General features: G+C 38.9%; 2 protein-coding genes across 2 annotated transcripts in view; one reads left to right on the forward strand and one right to left on the reverse strand.

The window, feature by feature from the left end:
* MARS1 (methionyl-tRNA synthetase 1) overlaps positions 1 to 1,148 on the forward strand; it is a 179,159-nt gene extending 178,011 nt beyond the window's left edge. The window contains exons 21-22 of the mRNA XM_053708187.1: positions 481 to 594; positions 896 to 1,148. Of these exons, the coding sequence (XP_053564162.1) occupies positions 481 to 594; positions 896 to 1,048 (267 nt within the window). The 3' untranslated portion in view covers positions 1,049 to 1,148. The remainder of the gene's footprint in view (positions 1 to 480; positions 595 to 895) is intronic.
* Positions 1,149 to 3,470: 2,322 nt separating this feature from the next.
* Positions 3,471 to 16,566, reverse strand: DDIT3 (DNA damage inducible transcript 3). Its single transcript, XM_053708188.1, has 4 exons — positions 16,452 to 16,566; positions 13,648 to 13,690; positions 12,450 to 12,629; positions 3,471 to 4,185 (listed from the first exon to the last, which is right to left on the reverse strand). The coding sequence occupies exons 3-4, from the start codon at positions 12,594 to 12,596 to the stop codon at positions 3,697 to 3,699; spliced, it is 636 nt and encodes a 211-aa protein (XP_053564163.1). The 5' UTR covers positions 12,597 to 12,629; positions 13,648 to 13,690; positions 16,452 to 16,566; the 3' UTR covers positions 3,471 to 3,696.
* Between the last annotated feature and the right edge of the window lie 1,229 nt (positions 16,567 to 17,795).

Genomic DNA, 17,795 nt, shown 5'->3' on the forward strand with positions numbered 1-17,795 from the left:
TGTTATAGAAATATACTTTTTACCTCCTGTAATTACCGTGTATCAAAGCCTCTGCAGACTGTCAAAAGATCTGAGATAAGGAGGCAGACTTGAATTTCAGGCAATTAGTGCTAACTCTTGAATAACTCCAAATGCATGAGCACAATGTTATTTATATGAAACACATAAAAACTGTCAAATGCACTGAGATGAGGCTTTCAAGGGCTTAGAAATTAGCATATGAGCCTACCTAGGTTTAGCTTTCAACTAAGAATAACAAGGGAAAAAAGCAAATTTGATGATAAAAGTAAATTAGAATGTTGTTTACAATTACATGCCCTATCTGAATCATGAAAGTTTAATTTGGATTTTACTATCCCTTTAAGTGAATGTTATGTATAGACCTTGAGTTGCTACTACAATAATAGCTGTGGATATGGGCACATTGTATTTGTGAATGTTTTCTGCAGGGACCTGATACTGCTATTTATTTTTTAACAGGTAAAAGTTGAGCAGCCTAATGTGCAAATGGACAATACCGCTCCTGTGCCTGAACCTTCCACAGCTAGTGACAGCCTCAGAGTAAAGCAGCTTATTCAGGAGGTAGAAAAACAGGTAAGGCCAATAGAAAATGTGTGATAAATCCTTATATGAGCTGAGACAAATGTATTGCAGCATTATCTTTATCAGGTACCACGACTTTCCGGTGTCTCACATTCTCTTATAAAAAGTGAAACGGAGTTTGCACTCAGACAGATCTAGTAACATTTACAGTAGTCTGCATAATGAAAAAGCTTTACAGATATTCTATATTAGAGTATTAGTAAAGCAGTACTACTGGGTTGGGTTTTGCATGGAAACGGGTGAGAACAACATTAATGTAGCTCGGATTTACTGTGATATTTCATTATTGTAGGGGAACCACGTTCGGGAGCTTAAAGGCAAAAAGGCAGAGAAATCTGTGATAGATCTTGAGGTACAAAAGCTTTTAGCACTGAAGAAGGAGCTTGCCCTCGCTGAAGGGAAAACACCTGAACCTCCTGCTCAGAAGGGGAAAAAGAAGAAATAAAACCCGCATGCTGGATTACCTAGAACTGCATCTTATCAGTACCCTGCATTGGTGAAATGGTTAAACCTGGGGACATTTTTAAATAAAAATATTTTGATGATTCTCATTGTGATTATTACAGAGATGTTTTTCAGCTGTCCTGATGCAAACAGTGTTCATAACAAAGCCACGGGTGTTGCAAGCTGCAATGTATTGCAGAGGATTGCATGACTAGCCAAGAGCCTCCGTGTATTCTAGCTAGGGAAAGAGCTGGATGCTCAATACTTTCACCATCACTGCACTGAGAGGGAGATAAATAAAGCAGCGTTATGGCAACACCAATTATCTGCTCATTCTAGTTTTCCCTTGGGGGTAAGCATTAAGGTAATGCAATGTGTAAATTCCTTATGATGAGCATGTGGTGCTGCCTGTAGTCATTTGCTGTATTATAAAGCTAGCTGATGACTCATTGTCACACTGCTAATTCTTACCTGGGCGCTTTGGTGAGGGTTTCATAGCTTATCATTCTTTCTGCAATCCGAGTGTGTTACTGAATATCCTGTAGTTTTTACCAGAAACCGGGTGGCCATTCTTCATAAACACTAAAATCTAGACTCTTATAGAATGCCAGAAACAAGACATGGCACATTATCATTTAACAATACATCTTATTTTATGTTGTGCTAGTACAACACTTAATACAGTATAATTAAGTTCATAATCTGAGGTAGCTTCCTATCTTATGAACACATTGTGCTCAAATGTAAGTCTCATTAAAACCAAATAGGGTTTTGTACATAAAAGTGCAATAAGGAAATGCTCTATAGTATATGTGTATATATCTCAGCATTTTCATGCCCCTTTAACCCATTTGCAAAAAAAGAACAGCACAGTGTTGCACCTGCATAGAACTACAATGCAGTTATATAATGCACTACTAATTGAGCCAATGACACGTGTAACCACTACTTACCAGCTAATTCTCTTGTGCATGGCTGCTCCTGAGCGTATTTATGTATAATTTTCAACAGAATGACAATTAATAGAAGTGCATAGTCCTGACTCCCTAGAGCAGGGATAGAGAACCTTGGCTCTCCATTACTACATTTCCCATGATGCTCAACTGGACTTTAGAGAGCCTAAGCACATTGGTAATGTAATTCTCAAACTCCAGGAGGGCTAAGGTTCCCCATTCCTTTTCTAGAGAATCCACAATGTAAATGTTGTATCCTAGATTTTATTAAAAATGCTGCAGTGCAACAGCTAATTTGGGCAAAATGTAGGACCAGCACACTTTATGCAGAACAAAAAGGTATTTAAAATTACTTAGCAGAGTAGACTTCTTTAACGTTAAATGGACAGGCTAGTCCAAAATAAACTTTCATGATTCAGATAGAGAATGTAATTTTAAATAATTTTCCAATTTACTTTTATCACTAATTTTGCTTTGTTCTCTTGGTATTCCTTTGTTGAAAGCTAAACCTAGGAGGTTGATAAACTAATTTCTAAGCCCTTGAAGGCTGTCTCTTTTCTCTCAGGGCATGTTGACAGTTTTTCACCACTAGAGGGTGTTAGTTCATGTGTGTCATATAGATAAATGTGCTCAGGCACGTGGAGTTCCAGTAAGCCAGCTCGGATTGGATAAAATGGATGTCTGTCAAAAGAACTGAAATAAGGGTCAGTTTGCAAAGGCTTAGATACAAAGTAATCAGAGGTAAAATGTGTATTTATATAACTGTTGGTTATGCAAAACAAGGGAATGGGTCATAAAGGGATTATCTATTTAAACAATAAAAATTCTGGTGTAGACTGTCCCTTTAAGTATGCCATGTAAAGGCTGCTCAAAAACCATCATCTTCCACATTACTGCAGCCTACTTCTGTACTGGGGGCATTTAGGTACTAATTACTTGCATGAAGAGGGCAGGGGAAGATTTTAGGTTGGGTTAGAACTAGCAATACTGGCCTAAGGTCATCACATACAAAATTAACATCTGTCAATATTAGATACAGCTGTAACTGATTCATAAATTAAAAAAAGGACAAAATTTAAGGAATATTGCAACACTAACAACTTTGAGGTTTGGTCACTAGAGCAGATAGAATCTTCAATATATTTATGCAATGAAAATTATGACCAGAGTGCAACATGCAGAGGAGCCAAAAACACAAGACTCCCAAGGCACAAGCCACTTGCTAAAACTTTTGAATCGAAACATTTAAGGGGGCACAGGTTTGCTATTTCTCCCTATATGCACACTTTAAGTGCAGTACAGTCTACCTATAAGAATCTGTCTAATTTACTGACCTTTGAGATCAGCTTACGTAGTGAAACTGATGTAACTGCCAGGTTTTTTTTTTGGGGGGGGGGGGGTTCAAGTTCCAATATTGATTGATCCAATCTGCTGGGCCTCATTTTATTCAAGCAGGTATTTATTAAACAATTATGAATAGTTAAGTTTTATTATATAAAAAGGAGCACATACATGCTAAATAACCACATAACATACAGGTGACCAAAAAAAAAAAATTGTAATCCACTTGTTTGTCCTCACATTTCTTCACTATCCAATGATAGGTAGTCTATAAATTCAAAGCTGCAAGAGGATACACAAGTATCCTTATGTTATAGTCTCCAATAAAACACTAGTCAGTTCAAATGTATCAAGTTTAAACCGTTTTAAGGTTCACCATCCTGTCTATCAAAGCCTTCCTGGTCTTTTCTACTTCAATGCTGAGACGTTCTATTTCCCCCTTTAATCGTTCATTCTCAGCAACCAAATGCTGAACTTTCTTTTCATTTTCCTGTTCCCTCTCTTTCACACGAACCTTTCCTCCTTTTGGCTGGCTGTGACGCTTTCTCTTTGTGCTACATTGACTGGTACAAGATTCCTCATCTTCTGTGAGTGTATAGGCTGGGGAGCAAGAATCTTGTTCAGGGGTTATGTAGGACTGAGCACCCTCTGCATCCAATGGATTGGGAGGTACACTGCAACCATCATCAGGTAATTCTGTGTTTAATAATTCTAGAGTATCAGATGGCAACTGCTGAACAACATCTTCCAAATCAATAGCATCATTAAAATCCACAGGCAAGGGAGAGCTCAATGAATCTAAAGTCCAGATGTAAGGATTGTCCAAATCTCCTGGCACCAGCTCCTACACAGGAGAGAAGAGGAAATTTTTTTTAATAATTTTTTTACACCGCTTTTATATTTGCATCTTACGTGCTGCAGTAATCCCATGTACCAGTGATGGCTAACCTGGACACCACAATTTTTTTGGAACATCAATTTACCATAATGCTTAGGCACTCTGCATTCTAGTTGATTATGGGAAGTGTAATTCTGAAACATCAGGAGTGCACAGACAAATATTGATGTGCACTGTAACTACACTAGAACATTTAACTACTTTGATGCCTATGCTTGTTATGCATATTGCAGCCTGTGGGTGCATGAGTAGCCCTTTAAGTCATGCAAGGGAATCACTATTCAAACTATTTTAGGCAATCCCACACTACATTGGTGGCCTACTGGGCAGCACCCCAGGTTTTGTGGGAGTGCTGGTGACATCACTATGTACATGTGTGGTAATGTCAGGGGACAAAACTAGGGGGGGGGGGCGGGGAGTTCAAACTCCTTGAGCTCCCTAAGCTATAAGAGCCCACATTTGAAATAATTGCCTGCTCTTTTCAAAAAAGGTGTGGTCTGAGCAGCACCACACAGCAGAGGTTTTAAAAATAAAGTTTAAAAAAAATTGGGGGTTGGTCTATGAATGAGTCATATGTTAAAGTTGTGTTTGTATTTCTGTACTGTACAATGGGGCCTTTCTAATCTAGATTAGAACTCTTAAAAACCCATATGGGCTGTTATTCCACAAACCCTTTGATAATTTAATAGTTACTTGACCCCATTTTTTTTGGCACAGCCATCTTCACAATATATATTTTTTATTATTGTGGGTGACACTGAAATTTGACTTACAATAGGGTTTTTAAATTTAAGAAGCTCTATATTGGCTCAGCACTGGGGTGAAAAAGTCTTAGTAGCAAAAGGGTTAATTGCCTATTAGCAGTTGTCAGTGAATCTAATGTTTCTCCTCTGTTGCATAAACAGGATACAGTATATCTTTTTCAGTAAATGTTTGCTAATGTATAGGAACATTTCTCCTAAATCACTAATTACTGCTGTTGCTGACTTTAGCCTGCACAACCAGGAGCTGATTTACTGATTTGGACAGGCTCAATCAAGAATACTGTAGTGTGATCATTGCCAGAAGGGAAACCAAATGCTACGTGACCTCAAATAACTGAGCTGCTTCAGCAATAAGGCAAAAATGCATTTTAAAAGGAGGTATATGGAAGCAATGTACCAATTTCATAGAGCATAAAAAAAATAGCTTTCCAGTTTACATGATTTATTTTGCTTTGTTTTCTTGGTATACTTTGTATAAAGAAACCTAGGTAAAGTCAGAAGCCAGGAGTAGATTTGTGGCTGTTCATATATACCACTTATTGGTTTGCTGCTCCTTCAATAAATGATTCCAAAAGAATGAAGCAAAATTGATAATATAAAATATTGTCTAGGAGGCAGATTACTCAGATTACTTAGTGGCCGTTCTGTGATTAGAGCTCAAGTACTGATATATGAACGGTTAGCAAAGTGCTGTGACATATACAAGAAAATGATTCCTGCGACCAAGTCTTCAGTACAAAAACATAACTTGTTTTAAAACTATAAAATTAAATCCACAGCCCTGGAAAAATGTCAAAGTAGTACTGTGTACTTGATACAATTACCCTTCATATATTGCTACTTGAGCTCTAATCACAGAACGGCCACTAAGTAATATTCTGCCTCCTAGACAATATTTTAGGTTTCGGAAGAGAGCACCAGGTGCACGGAGCTGCAGGTGGTGTATTTTTTTTCTCCTTTTGTGCTTTTAAGGGGTTAAGCACTGACAGATTCTATGAAGCAGCTGATGGGAGTAACCGCAAATTGAAAATTGATAAGTAAATTGGAAAGTTGTTTTAAAAAAAAAAAAAAAAAAAACGCAACTGTATACGCTATCTAATCAAAGAAATGTTGGGTTTCATGTCGCTTTAACAAAAGAAAGTTTTGCATCAATTTCAAAACTAGAAAAGTCTGCAACTGGTATCACAAATTTTTGGAAATACATTAAGGGAAACCACCTTTACACTGTCCCCTTAAATTTGTATTTTTTTAAATTGTGATTCTAATGTCAGCCGATTAAAATTTGTAAATGCATTAAGGGAAAACAGACTTGTTATACCAGTTGAGTATAAAATGTATGGGTAGTAGTTCTTAAAGTTTATTTCAGGCTATAAAATAGTTTTTGCCCTTTCAAACCACAATCCATTTAGGAGGTGCTGAGCTTGCAGGGAGATCAGATGTTATCAAAGGCTTGATTAAAAACTTGCCAGCATGGAGCAGATTCACACAAATTTAGTTTTCGTTTTAATGACACGATGAGTCCACTGATCATACTAATGGGATATTCACCTCCTGTTCAGCAGGAGGCGGCAAAGAGCACCACAGCAAAGCTGTTAAATAGCTCCTCCCTTCCCTCCCATTCTCTTTGCCTACGTTAGTGCTAGGAAGAGGTAAAAGTTAGGTGTTAGAAAAGATTCTTCAAACAAGAGTTTATTATTTTTAAAATAGTGCAAGATTGTGCGGCTTTGTTCTAGGGTGTAGCCGTAGTCCATATCAGTCTCTTCAGTAGAGCTTTTGGCGGCTTTAGAGCAATGGGAACTTGTGGGACATAATTCTCACTGCCTCTCCCATACAGTCATGCTGCCCTAATCCTGATAGCCTGTCGGGCAGATTTTAAAAGGTAAGTGCCAACTTTTTATTCTGGGTCTGGGATGATCTGGGACTTCTATATACTAAAGGAGGGGTTTTCAGCGACAGCACATAAGCAGGCACTGGGGCTGAGGATAAAAAAAAAAAATAGTAGTTATAATAAGTGGTTCTTATATCTGGGGGCCTTGTTTTCACTAGGGCTGAGGGAAGAGATACGTTGGGTACATTTAGAGGCTAAGCTGCTGTCCAGCAAGCGGTAGCCCAATCTGCCCCCAGACTTCACATAGTCAGTTTGCTCCCGGTGGCTTATTTGTTTTAACTATCATAATGGCGACCGGGAGTTTAATATTGTAATGCCCAGGATGGGCGGAGCTACGTGTGGCGCCAATTTCGGCTGCGCACTCTTCTCCACTTCAGAGTTTGGCAACGGAAGGAGGAGTTTGTTTCACATTGTACTTAGCGTTTTCCCATATCAGGGGGCCGGACAAAGTATACAGTTACGTTCCAGACCTTTTATGCCTAGAGATGTAGACAGGAGTCTATTGACATCGTTTTCTAAGAGCTTCGTTTTACAAAATAAAGTTTTTGGGATAAAGAAACAGTAACGTTTTCAGATGGGTACCTCAGCAGGGTATGCCGAGGTGTTGACAGGTTGGGCAGTAACTGCGTGCTAGGTTAACTTCCTGCTGCACATAAGAGTTTTAAAATTTAAAGAAACAGTAACGTTTTTAGGTGATAATTTTTTATTTTTTTTTTTAAATATATAATGGTACTTTCAATCATTTGTTCTCATCTATTGTGAGAATTTTATAAAAAGACCTACTCCTAAGGCGCATGCTGTTTAGGAGTCTATTGTCAAGGGTCAAGCTATGCCACAAATTTCTCCCGTAGAGTACCATGAAATTTATAGCCCACATGCAGTGCCCTGCGGTTCCTTTCACTCCATTTGGAGTTACCTTGCATTTCAAACAGTCTGTTTTTCCCACACTGTAGGGAAAAAAGTGCAAGAGGATATATTTTCAATCAGTTAGGTTTGATTGATTTAGTAGTAGCTATTACAAAGATTTTTTTCCCTGTAACCTGAAAGAGGGATAATTCCCCTATTTGATTTGATTCTGAGGTTGTTTTTCCCTTTCAGTTTTAGCTTGAATACCTATTGATTACAAAGAGGTTTTTGGCTACCATGGGCAACTCAGTCTCTACCGGCGTAGTCTATCCTAGAGAGTCCTGTTACTTATACTAATATAGTGACGCGCCCTTCATGGTGAATGTATTTCCTATACCAGATAGGGCTATAAGGATATTTGCCCAGGAATCGAAGAATCTGGTTATAGGATGTTTTATATAGTAGACTCTATAACTGAGTCTTTGCAGTAGGGAGATACTATTCCCATAGTGGATAGTAGTTCATTTTGGAACTGATGCAGGAGAAGAACCCTATGAAGGGAATTTGAGGGTTTAAATTGACAACCTGCAGTTGGTAGGGCTACAGTCTCCAGTGCAGCAGAGTACTGGTTTGATGTGTTGTCTGTTTCTATTGGACAGACACTCTCCCCTTCGAAGGATAAGTATAAAGGCCTTTAAGTGAGTAATCTCCTTTAATATAGAGGAGTGATGGGCACTATGATTCAGTCTACCATACTGGCCCGCAGAGCATTATGGTTAAAATCTTGGTCTGCTGTGGTTTCATCTACAGAAAAGGAAATAAGCGAGAGGACGTCCAAGATAATTTCAGTTCTTCAGAGTTTTCTGGGGAAATACTTTCACTCCTCCCAAGCAGGAGCAGTCTAAGCCTGCTGGTACCCCCAGCCAGGCTTAGAATAGGGGAAAACAGTCTAAGATTCCTGCTGTTAAAATCAAGGACGTGTGCCTTGATTGAAGAAGGAAAAACCTGCAGGTTTTTCCTTCTTCAATCAAGCTTGGGGTTTGTGATTTCATGATCACTTGGGAATTTTGTGTCCCTGGGATACAAATTAGAGTTTAAGACTCTCCCAGGTGCAGGTTTCTGCTTTCAAGATTGTCAGGAGACCAGACAAGAGGCGTTCTTACACTACGTAGGAGACCTCTCCGACCTGGGAGAGATAATTCATCTTCCTATTAGGATCAGGGTCTGGAATTTTTTTCCAATCGGGTTCTCAAATCAAGAGGGATCTTTTCGGTCCAGGAGGGTCAATTAACAGTGGATTTGAGGATGCGTTCTTGCATGTTCCTATTCACTGAGATCATAACAAGTTTCTAAGGTTTCCTTTCTAGAACACACTTCCAATTTGTGGCTTGCCACAGCTCCCGAAAGTTTCGCAAGGGTTCTGGGATCGCTGTTGGCGATGCTTCGGTCACGGGGCATTGCAGTGGCACCTTATTTGGATGACATCTTAGTCCAGGCGCCATTCTTACAACAAGCAAGTTCCCACACGGACAAGGTGCTATCCTTCCCGAGATCTCAGGGATAAAAGGTAAATTTAGGAAAGAGTTACTTAGTCCCAAGTACAAGGGTTTCTTTCTTGGGAACAATAGTTCCCATCAATGAAGATATTTCTGACAGAAGTCAGGAAATCAAAGATTTTCTATACTAGTCTAGTCCTTCAGTGGACATCATCCTGTTTGCTCGGTTTCAACTCAGGCCTCTGCAGTTAAACATGCTCAGGCAATGGGACTGAGATTATACAGACTTGTCTCCTAATAACTGGAGCAGGAGACAAGGGACTTTCTTAAATGGTGGTTGTCTCTGGCTCATCTATCCCAGGGAACCTGCTTTCGCAGACCGTCTTGGGTGATTGGGACAACAGTCGCCAGCCTTCTTGTGTAGGGAGCTGTCTGGGGCTCCCTGACGGCTCAGGGTGTTTGGACTCGTTCTCAGTTCCAGGATGTTTATAGGAAGAACCGACTGACTGATATTCAATGCTCTTCTGGCCTGGCCCCAGTTAGCCTCGGTCCAGTTTGTTAGGTTCCAGTCGGACACCATACCTTTAGTGGCTTACATCAATCAGGGAGGAATGAGGAGTTCCTTAGCGATGACAGAGGTGACCAAGATAATTTAGTGGGCGGAGGCCCATTCTTGCTACCCGTCAGCGATCCACATCCTAGGGGTGAACGACTGGGAGGCGGACTTCCTGAGAAGGCAGACCTTTCATCCGAGGGAGTGGGAACTCCATCTGGAAGTGTTCTCCAGCCCGATTCTCGAGTGGAGTCAGCCGGAATTAGATCTCATGGCATTTTGACAGAATGCCAAGCTCCCGAGATACGGGGCAAGGTCCAGGGACCCCTGGGCAGAACTGACAGATGCTCTGGTGGTTCCTCTGACTTTCATTATAGCATTCCTGCGCTTCTTCCTCGGGTCATTGCTCGAATCAAGGAGAGGGCATCGCTGATCCAGCCCCTGCTTGGCTTTGCAGGATTTGGTATGCAGATCTGGTGGACATGTCTTCTCTGCCACCTTGGAGACTTCCGTTAAGGAAGGACCTTCTAATTCAAGGGTCCTTACATCTCCCAAATCTAGTTTCTCTGAAGCTGACTGTTTGGAAATTGAAAGCTTAATTCTATCCAAGCAAGGTTTTTCTGACTGTCATAGAGACCATGATTCATGCTTGTACGCCTGTAACTAGAAAGATTTACCATAAGATATGGCGTAAATATCTTTATTGGTGTGACTCCAAGGGCTACTCATGGAGTAGTTAAGACTCATAGATTTGTCTTTTCTCCACGATTGGAGAAAGGCTTATCGATAAGTTCCCTAAAGGGTCAAACCTCGGCTTTGTCTATTTCGTTTCACAAACGTCTGGCAGATGTACAATCATTTTGTCAGGATCAGGCCTGTTTACAGATCGGTTACTCCTCCATGGAGTCTGAATTTAGTTAAGGTTTTTCAAGGGGCTATGCATTCCTTAGATATTAAAGTTGTTATTTTGGAAAGTTTTGTTTCTTGTTGCTATTTCTTCTGCCGGTAGAGTGTCAGAGCTCTTGGCTTTGTAGCGTGAGTCTCCTTACCTTATATTTCATTCAGATAAGGTAGTTTAACTAAATTAGGATTTCTTCCCAAGGTTGTTTTCGGATCGGAACATTAATCAGGAAATTGTTATTCCTTCCTTGTGTCCTAATCCTTCTCAGAAGAAACAACTTCTGCACAATTTGGACGCGCTCCGTGCTTTAAAGTTTTACCTGCAGGTGACTAAGGGCTTTATTCAGTCTTTCTTTGTGGTTTTCTCAGGAAAACAAAAGGGACAGAAAGCTACTGCTACTTCTTTCTTTTTGGCTGAAGAGTATCATACGCTTTGCATATGAGACCGCTGGGCAGCAGTTTCTAGAGAGTTGCGGCTCATTCCACGAGGGCTGTTCCTTCCTCATGGGCATTCAAGATTGAAGCTTCTGTTGAACAGATTTGCAAGGCTGCAACTTGGTACTTTCTTCATAAAGTTCTACAAATTTGACACTTTTTGCCTCGGCTGAGGCCGTTCTTTGGGAGAAAGGTTCTTCAAGCAGTGATGCCTTCCGTTTAGGTTCCCCGTCTTGTCCCTCCCGTATCATCTGTGTACTCTAGCTTGGGCATTGAATCCCATTAGTAATTAAGATGATCCATGAACTCAGTGTCATTATAAAGAAAAGAAAAATGTATGCTTACCTGATAAATGTATTTCTTTTTTGACACGATGAGTCCATGGCCCGCCCTGTTCTTTTAGACAGGTTATGGGTTATGTAAACTTCAGACACCTCTGCACCTTGGCTTTTCCTTTCTTTAACTTTGGTCGAATGACTGGAGTGGGAGGGAAGGGAGGAGCTATTTAACAGCTTTGCTGTGGTGCTCTTTGCCTCCTCCTGCTGACCAGGAGGTGAATATCCCATTAGTAATTAAGATGATCCGTGGACTCATTGTGTCAAAAAAGAAATAAAAATTTATCAGGCAAGCATACATTTTCCTTTTTTTGGCAATATATTGTAATAGGTGTCTCACTATGCAGATTCTACATGTGAAACAGCTCAAGACAAAATTTGCATTTATAAAATTGTTCAAAGGGACCTCGCAGGACTGACAACTTCTGAGATTCACCAGAGCGGACAGCTTTAGATCAGGCTCTTAAAAAAAAAAAAAAAATGGACATAAAACATTTTCTTTCTTGATTCAGAAAGATCTTTTGATGTTTAACAACTTTCCTATTTACTTCTCTTATCTTTATATCCTTTTTGAAATTGATACATAAGTAGACTTAAGAGCCACAGATTGGTGGCTGCATACATACCTCTTGTCATTGGCTTTCAGCTAGCTCCCAGTAGTGCATTGCTGCATCGGTCACAAAGGATACCAAGAGAATAAAGCAAATTAGCGGTAAAGTGGAAAGTTATTTTTAAAATTGTGTTCTCTCTGAATCATAAAAGAAATTTTGATTTTAGTGTCCCTTTAAGAGAACAGTTAAAAATTAACATTTTAGCACTTACCTCTTCCACTGGGAGTGTAATTTTTTTTTTTTTTACACAAGTATTGGCTATAGAAAATTTAAGTACTGAAATGTTCACTATACAAAAGCAGCTATTTCAAATGAAGAAATAAAGGAGCTGTTTGTAGACTGGATCATTGGTAACATTGTGCAGGATAAAAACGGCACTAACCTGGTCGTTTACTGTAACAGGCTGGAATAGCTCTGTATTCTTTGTGTCTGAACACAAGATGTCCTGAAGATCTTCATACCAGGCATCCAGCTCCCACCCTGAAAGGGAGCCTGTGGGGCCACAGAAGGACAGAGACTCTGCCATCATTGTGATTTGCAGTCTTGCTTGACAAGTGCGTTACTGAAATGTAAGAAATAATTTTCTTGAAATGTTATGAATAATTCTTAATTAAGTTTTGATTTCAGTTCAATAAATTAAGGGACAATCTACTTCAGAATTTCTATGGTTTTAAAAAGGTAGATAATCCCCTTTTAATCCTGCTATTTTCTACAATGTTTAAAATAGGTATTTCAACTCATGGAATTAGGGTATATTTAAAACTAGATGGCCTGATGAAACAGCCAGTTGTAGGCTGAGAAACATGTTGCTTTTAAAATAAAAATATTCTGTTTAACTAATACACTTGCTGCTGGATTTTTATCTGGGAATCCATCTATACTCCTGCATCACTTTTGGGAGCTTTCTTTTTTTGCTGAAACCTTTGAAACAGTCAGCTGGGCGGCTGAGAAGTCCAGTCTGTGTATTGCACCTGGGAGTGCTTTGCTACATGTAAGTGTGCATATTCCCTGAATACACATTTGTACAAACTGTACTGGGCTATGTTGGCTCTATATCCTCCCCTTTAGGAACCAGGAGGACCTCACTGGTGAAAAAGTACTACAGAATTATCTCTGCGTCTGTTCAGTTTGCTGGGCAACTGTGAGGTTCCAGTCTGCTTCCTTGCACTTTTTGGTGCTATTCATTTGCGAGTATTAGTCTTACATATTTTGCTTGTCCTTTGGTATTGTGGTATTATGCCATTGGGCGCCTCTATGTTTTTTTTTTCAGACCATCTGTTATCATCAGGATTTTGACCCCCACTACGACAGAGAGCTGACCTTTGCAATCTTCTGGAGCTATTGTGACTTACAGGATATCATTTAGTTATTGGACATTTATTGTGTTTCCGGTCACAAGGTTAGATTTATTTTTTTTCTCATTATTATTGTGTTACATTTGTTCTGATTGAGAGCGCCCCTTGAGGATTGGTGTGCTTCCACACACCATATCTATATATTTTATATTTAAAAACTAGAAATGTTTTAATTATGAAGATTCTAACCAGCCTGTGGAAGCCCTCTGGCTACGAAAAGCTTACCTCAGGTGTGATGATGAATAAAGATCGTCTTTCTTCTCCAACACTGGAAAAAATGGAAAAGTTGAATCAGTTATGCAAGAAATGGTGAACGGATACAAAATACGTTAGGAAATGGAGGGGGGGAGCACATATAATTATCACACTTCATAAACGCATGCCTTGATTCATAGTGCAGCTCTGTCATTGCAAGCATTTTAAACGCCATAATTACAATCCTTCGACTAATTTTAATCCCCATGTTATGTTTTATAATATTGAAAATTACCAAAGTCAAACTGTCATTAAAAATAGATTAATCTACACTAGTATGATCTGAGTACAACTAGCTGCTGAATTCTGTAGGAAAGAATAGTGTGCTTATACAATACTTATTAAAAATTAAAGTTAAATATTGAAGGATTCCCCAGTCACCCACCTTTGAGGCATTTTGTACACCTGAACCATTTTATTCTTTTATGCCTAGGATTTCCCCGTGTATATTTCATATACTTGTGAGAACTTTGCACAGCAAACCACCAGATAGGATTTTAAGTTTACACAAGACTAAAGGGTCAAAGATCATGCATTAACACATCACTTTTTCCCCCATTAAAGGGATACTAAACCCAATTTCTCTTGTACGATTCAGATAGATGGACTACTAGAGCATGCAATTTTAAGCAACTTTCTAATTTACTACTATTAATTTTTGTTCTCTTGCTATCTATTTAAAAAAACAGGAATATAAAGCTTAGGAGCCGGCCCATTGTTGGTCCAGAACCTGAGTTATGCTTGCTTACTAGTTTGATAAATGTAGCTACCAATAAGCAAGGTCTATCCAAGGTGCTGAACCTAAAATGATCTGGCTAAGTTTTACATTCCTGCTTTTTAAAGAAAGGTAAAAGATAATGTTCCAGCACTCAAGCAGGTGTTGCACGTCGCCTATGGGTCACCGCCCAGGACGAAAAGTATTACATAAAACTTTATTTTTTTTAAATAAATGTAGCAAGAGAATGATGGATAATAGGAGCAAATTAGAAAAAGTTGTTCTAAATTGCATGCACTATCTGAATCATGAAAAAGAAAACAAAATGCTAAAGTCCAGCTCAGGAGCCACAACACATTGCACTGGTGGCTTTACGTGTATCCCACTCCCAACTGGCTCACCAGCTATAATAAGTTTGTTCTAGAGCAGGACTTTGTTTATGCACTAGTCTTAACCACGATAATGAGTAATACTATATAAAGAAATAATGTGAAACTGGAAAGCCAAATTATACTTATGTTTGCTTCTTCTATAATTGACCATCTAGTAGCTTTGCTAGCTTGTAACAAATATGGTATGTTCCTCTATAACATTTGCTTGAATAGGGACAACAGCTGAGGTACTGAAAAACTAAAAACATACCATCTATTGCTTGGTAATGAGATGCTGAATGCTTACAAAGTAAAAATACTAGATCATTTTAACTGCTGAAAGTATCCTGAATGATGGGAATATATATATATATATATATAAAAAAAAATTTAAGTGCAGTTATATAAAACTTTGCTTTCCACATGTCACATGGGTTATATAAAGTATATTTAGGAAAACCAAGTTTTACAATGTTACTGCTGCTGCTAAATGCAATGTTCCAATATGCACATCGGGATGTCTTGGAAAAGAGACATTACATCATATAGGAAAGAGACCATTAGAGGACAAATGAAAATGCTGCTCATGCCTGTATACAGAAAGAGCAGACATGTCTGGTCAAGTCTGCCTCCACAGGCTAAGGGCTCAAGTTGGAATTTGTGCCAAGTTTCCCATAACTTTTATAAGTGTGTGGGGGGAGCGATATAAATTCAGAACACAAGAATTATATAAAGCTTCCAACTCTAAAATTGGAGTCCAGTTATTTTAGTTTTTTCGCAATAAGTGGACACAGATTTTAGTGATATCACTATAGTGTATGGATCTGACCAATGCTTACTGAAAAGCCAAGTGAGCCCGTTGTGGAATACAGGGCATCTCATTTTATGTTTAACTGGCTGAGACAATGCAGAATGAACATTGTAAATATTGAAATGTAACATTTGTTATGTGAAAGATCTGACCCGAACCATTACATCCAGCATTGTATCTCCAAGTGCGGGGGTTAGTTTTGTATAGCACTAGCCGAACAAGCCATCATATGGGAGATAAATAAGTTGTACAGCCACAACATGAGATTTCTCATACGGATTAATGAAATAAATTTGAGCCATATAGACAGATGCCTGTCAAGCTTTACAGTCATCTTATTCATCTCGACTGACAGAATCTAATCATTTTGCATAACAATAATCTGATGTCCTGAAAGCCAAATGTTTGAGATGCTGCGTATTGGTTATCGCGCTGTATACAGAATGCAAAGTAATCTGCCTATGGATATAGGAAAACGTGAGTCAGGCGTTATTATAACAAGCAACTTGATAATACGTGGTGGTTCTAATACAAAGAGGCTATACAGTACAGAAATTAAACGTACAAGTTACAAGAGATGCTAAATATTAGCAGTTATTCAAAATTAAACTAGATTGTGAAACTGTTGAACATTGTGTTGCAGGAATCACTAAAGGGCACAATCATTATAGATAGATGCCACTGTTGGTGATCATAGAGCATTGTACAAATGTACAGTATTACAAACTGTTCATCAAATCAAACGATTTAATCTTTAGTGTCAATTCTTAGAAGACGACTGTATTCATGCGTTACAGTTTAAGATGGATATCGGCAATTACAAGAACACAGTGATTAAACTTAGCTCTCAAAAGAGCTACTGGTAAATGATAATCACCTTTTTCCACGTGGGATCTGTTCTCCGATGACAACGATAAAGACAGCGTGAGCTGGTTTGTGGCTGCTCGCTTGAAAACTTAGGGTTCATGTTAATCATCGTCTGCGTCTTCAGCAAAACGACTAAATGGCACCGCTTGGAAGTTAGTTTATATACTAGAGACATCAGCCAATCAAGATACTTGTACAAGAAGGGGCGTGACCTCACGCTAACAATAAAGCAGTTTTGTCGTTTCATCTTTCTTGGTATACGGATGAAATGACTGCTGCTGCCATTCACCCTCCGAGTAACCAATGATAGATGACGTTGAAATAGAGGATTGAGGCTTGAAACGCAAAAGGGGTGTAGACCATTGTCGTCAGACCCTTTGCTATATCTTGAGAGGCCAGTCTTAGACGTCGCTGATGCCTTAGGGTGAGGGGCGGAAGTGTCTAGTTGGAAGTCACGAGGAAGTGTTAGTCATCGAATATGATGCAATAGCTGGCAAACAGTGGCCAAGCCTGGCTGAAACTAACCCAATGGGGACTTTCCAAGCTACCTCCCAGAGGCTAGCGACAGTGATTTTTTTATAGGGAATTTAAGTGTTGATATTTAATACTAATGTTAAGTGTAACTTTTTTTGTTAAGAAAATATTTAATCTAATTACACAAATAATTGACAGCTATGCCTGTCATGGGGGACGTTTATATATATACAACGTTATTTACATCGCTTGATATATTTTTCAGCCCCCTCTTTTGAAACCTAGAGTATTTGTGTGATGATTGCAGATGTTAGCTGTTATGAGATGTCAGAGGTGGGGCTACTCAGTACCGGTGAGTACCCCACAAAAAGTGTATTCTATCCATACCAATGATTGATTAACATATATTAAAACGCACTTAAAGAGGCATGATTGTCAAACTTTAATGATTCAGTGCACACAATAAAACTTTTCGAATTACTTCTTTTTATTATCAAATGCACTTTAAGACACCTGCAACCAAAAGGAGGGAAAATGAAATGCTTCCAATTAGTACTCTCCTATACAATAGAACAAAAATGGTAATTTAATTGCTAACATTGCTTTTGTTACCATTCTTTGTTCCCCATAACACTCTCAGCTTGATACTGTTAACAACTATATTTCCTGTCACGCTGTATAATGTTGGTGTAAAACTAATAAATATAGTCATAGTAGGAAAAAACAGGTGTTAAAATTCAATTTAATTAACTTGATGCATGAAAAGTCACCTTAGTTTGACATATCTTAGGTGACATTGAACTTTGACTTTGAATTTCACATGATCTGCCGACACATGATCAGCATTATCAAGAATGTTGCAATGTTGTCATAGCAAAGG

Source organism: Bombina bombina, chromosome 3 (assembly GCF_027579735.1).
Source record: "Bombina bombina isolate aBomBom1 chromosome 3, aBomBom1.pri, whole genome shotgun sequence".
NCBI classification, from domain to species: Eukaryota; Metazoa; Chordata; class Amphibia; order Anura; family Bombinatoridae; genus Bombina; species Bombina bombina.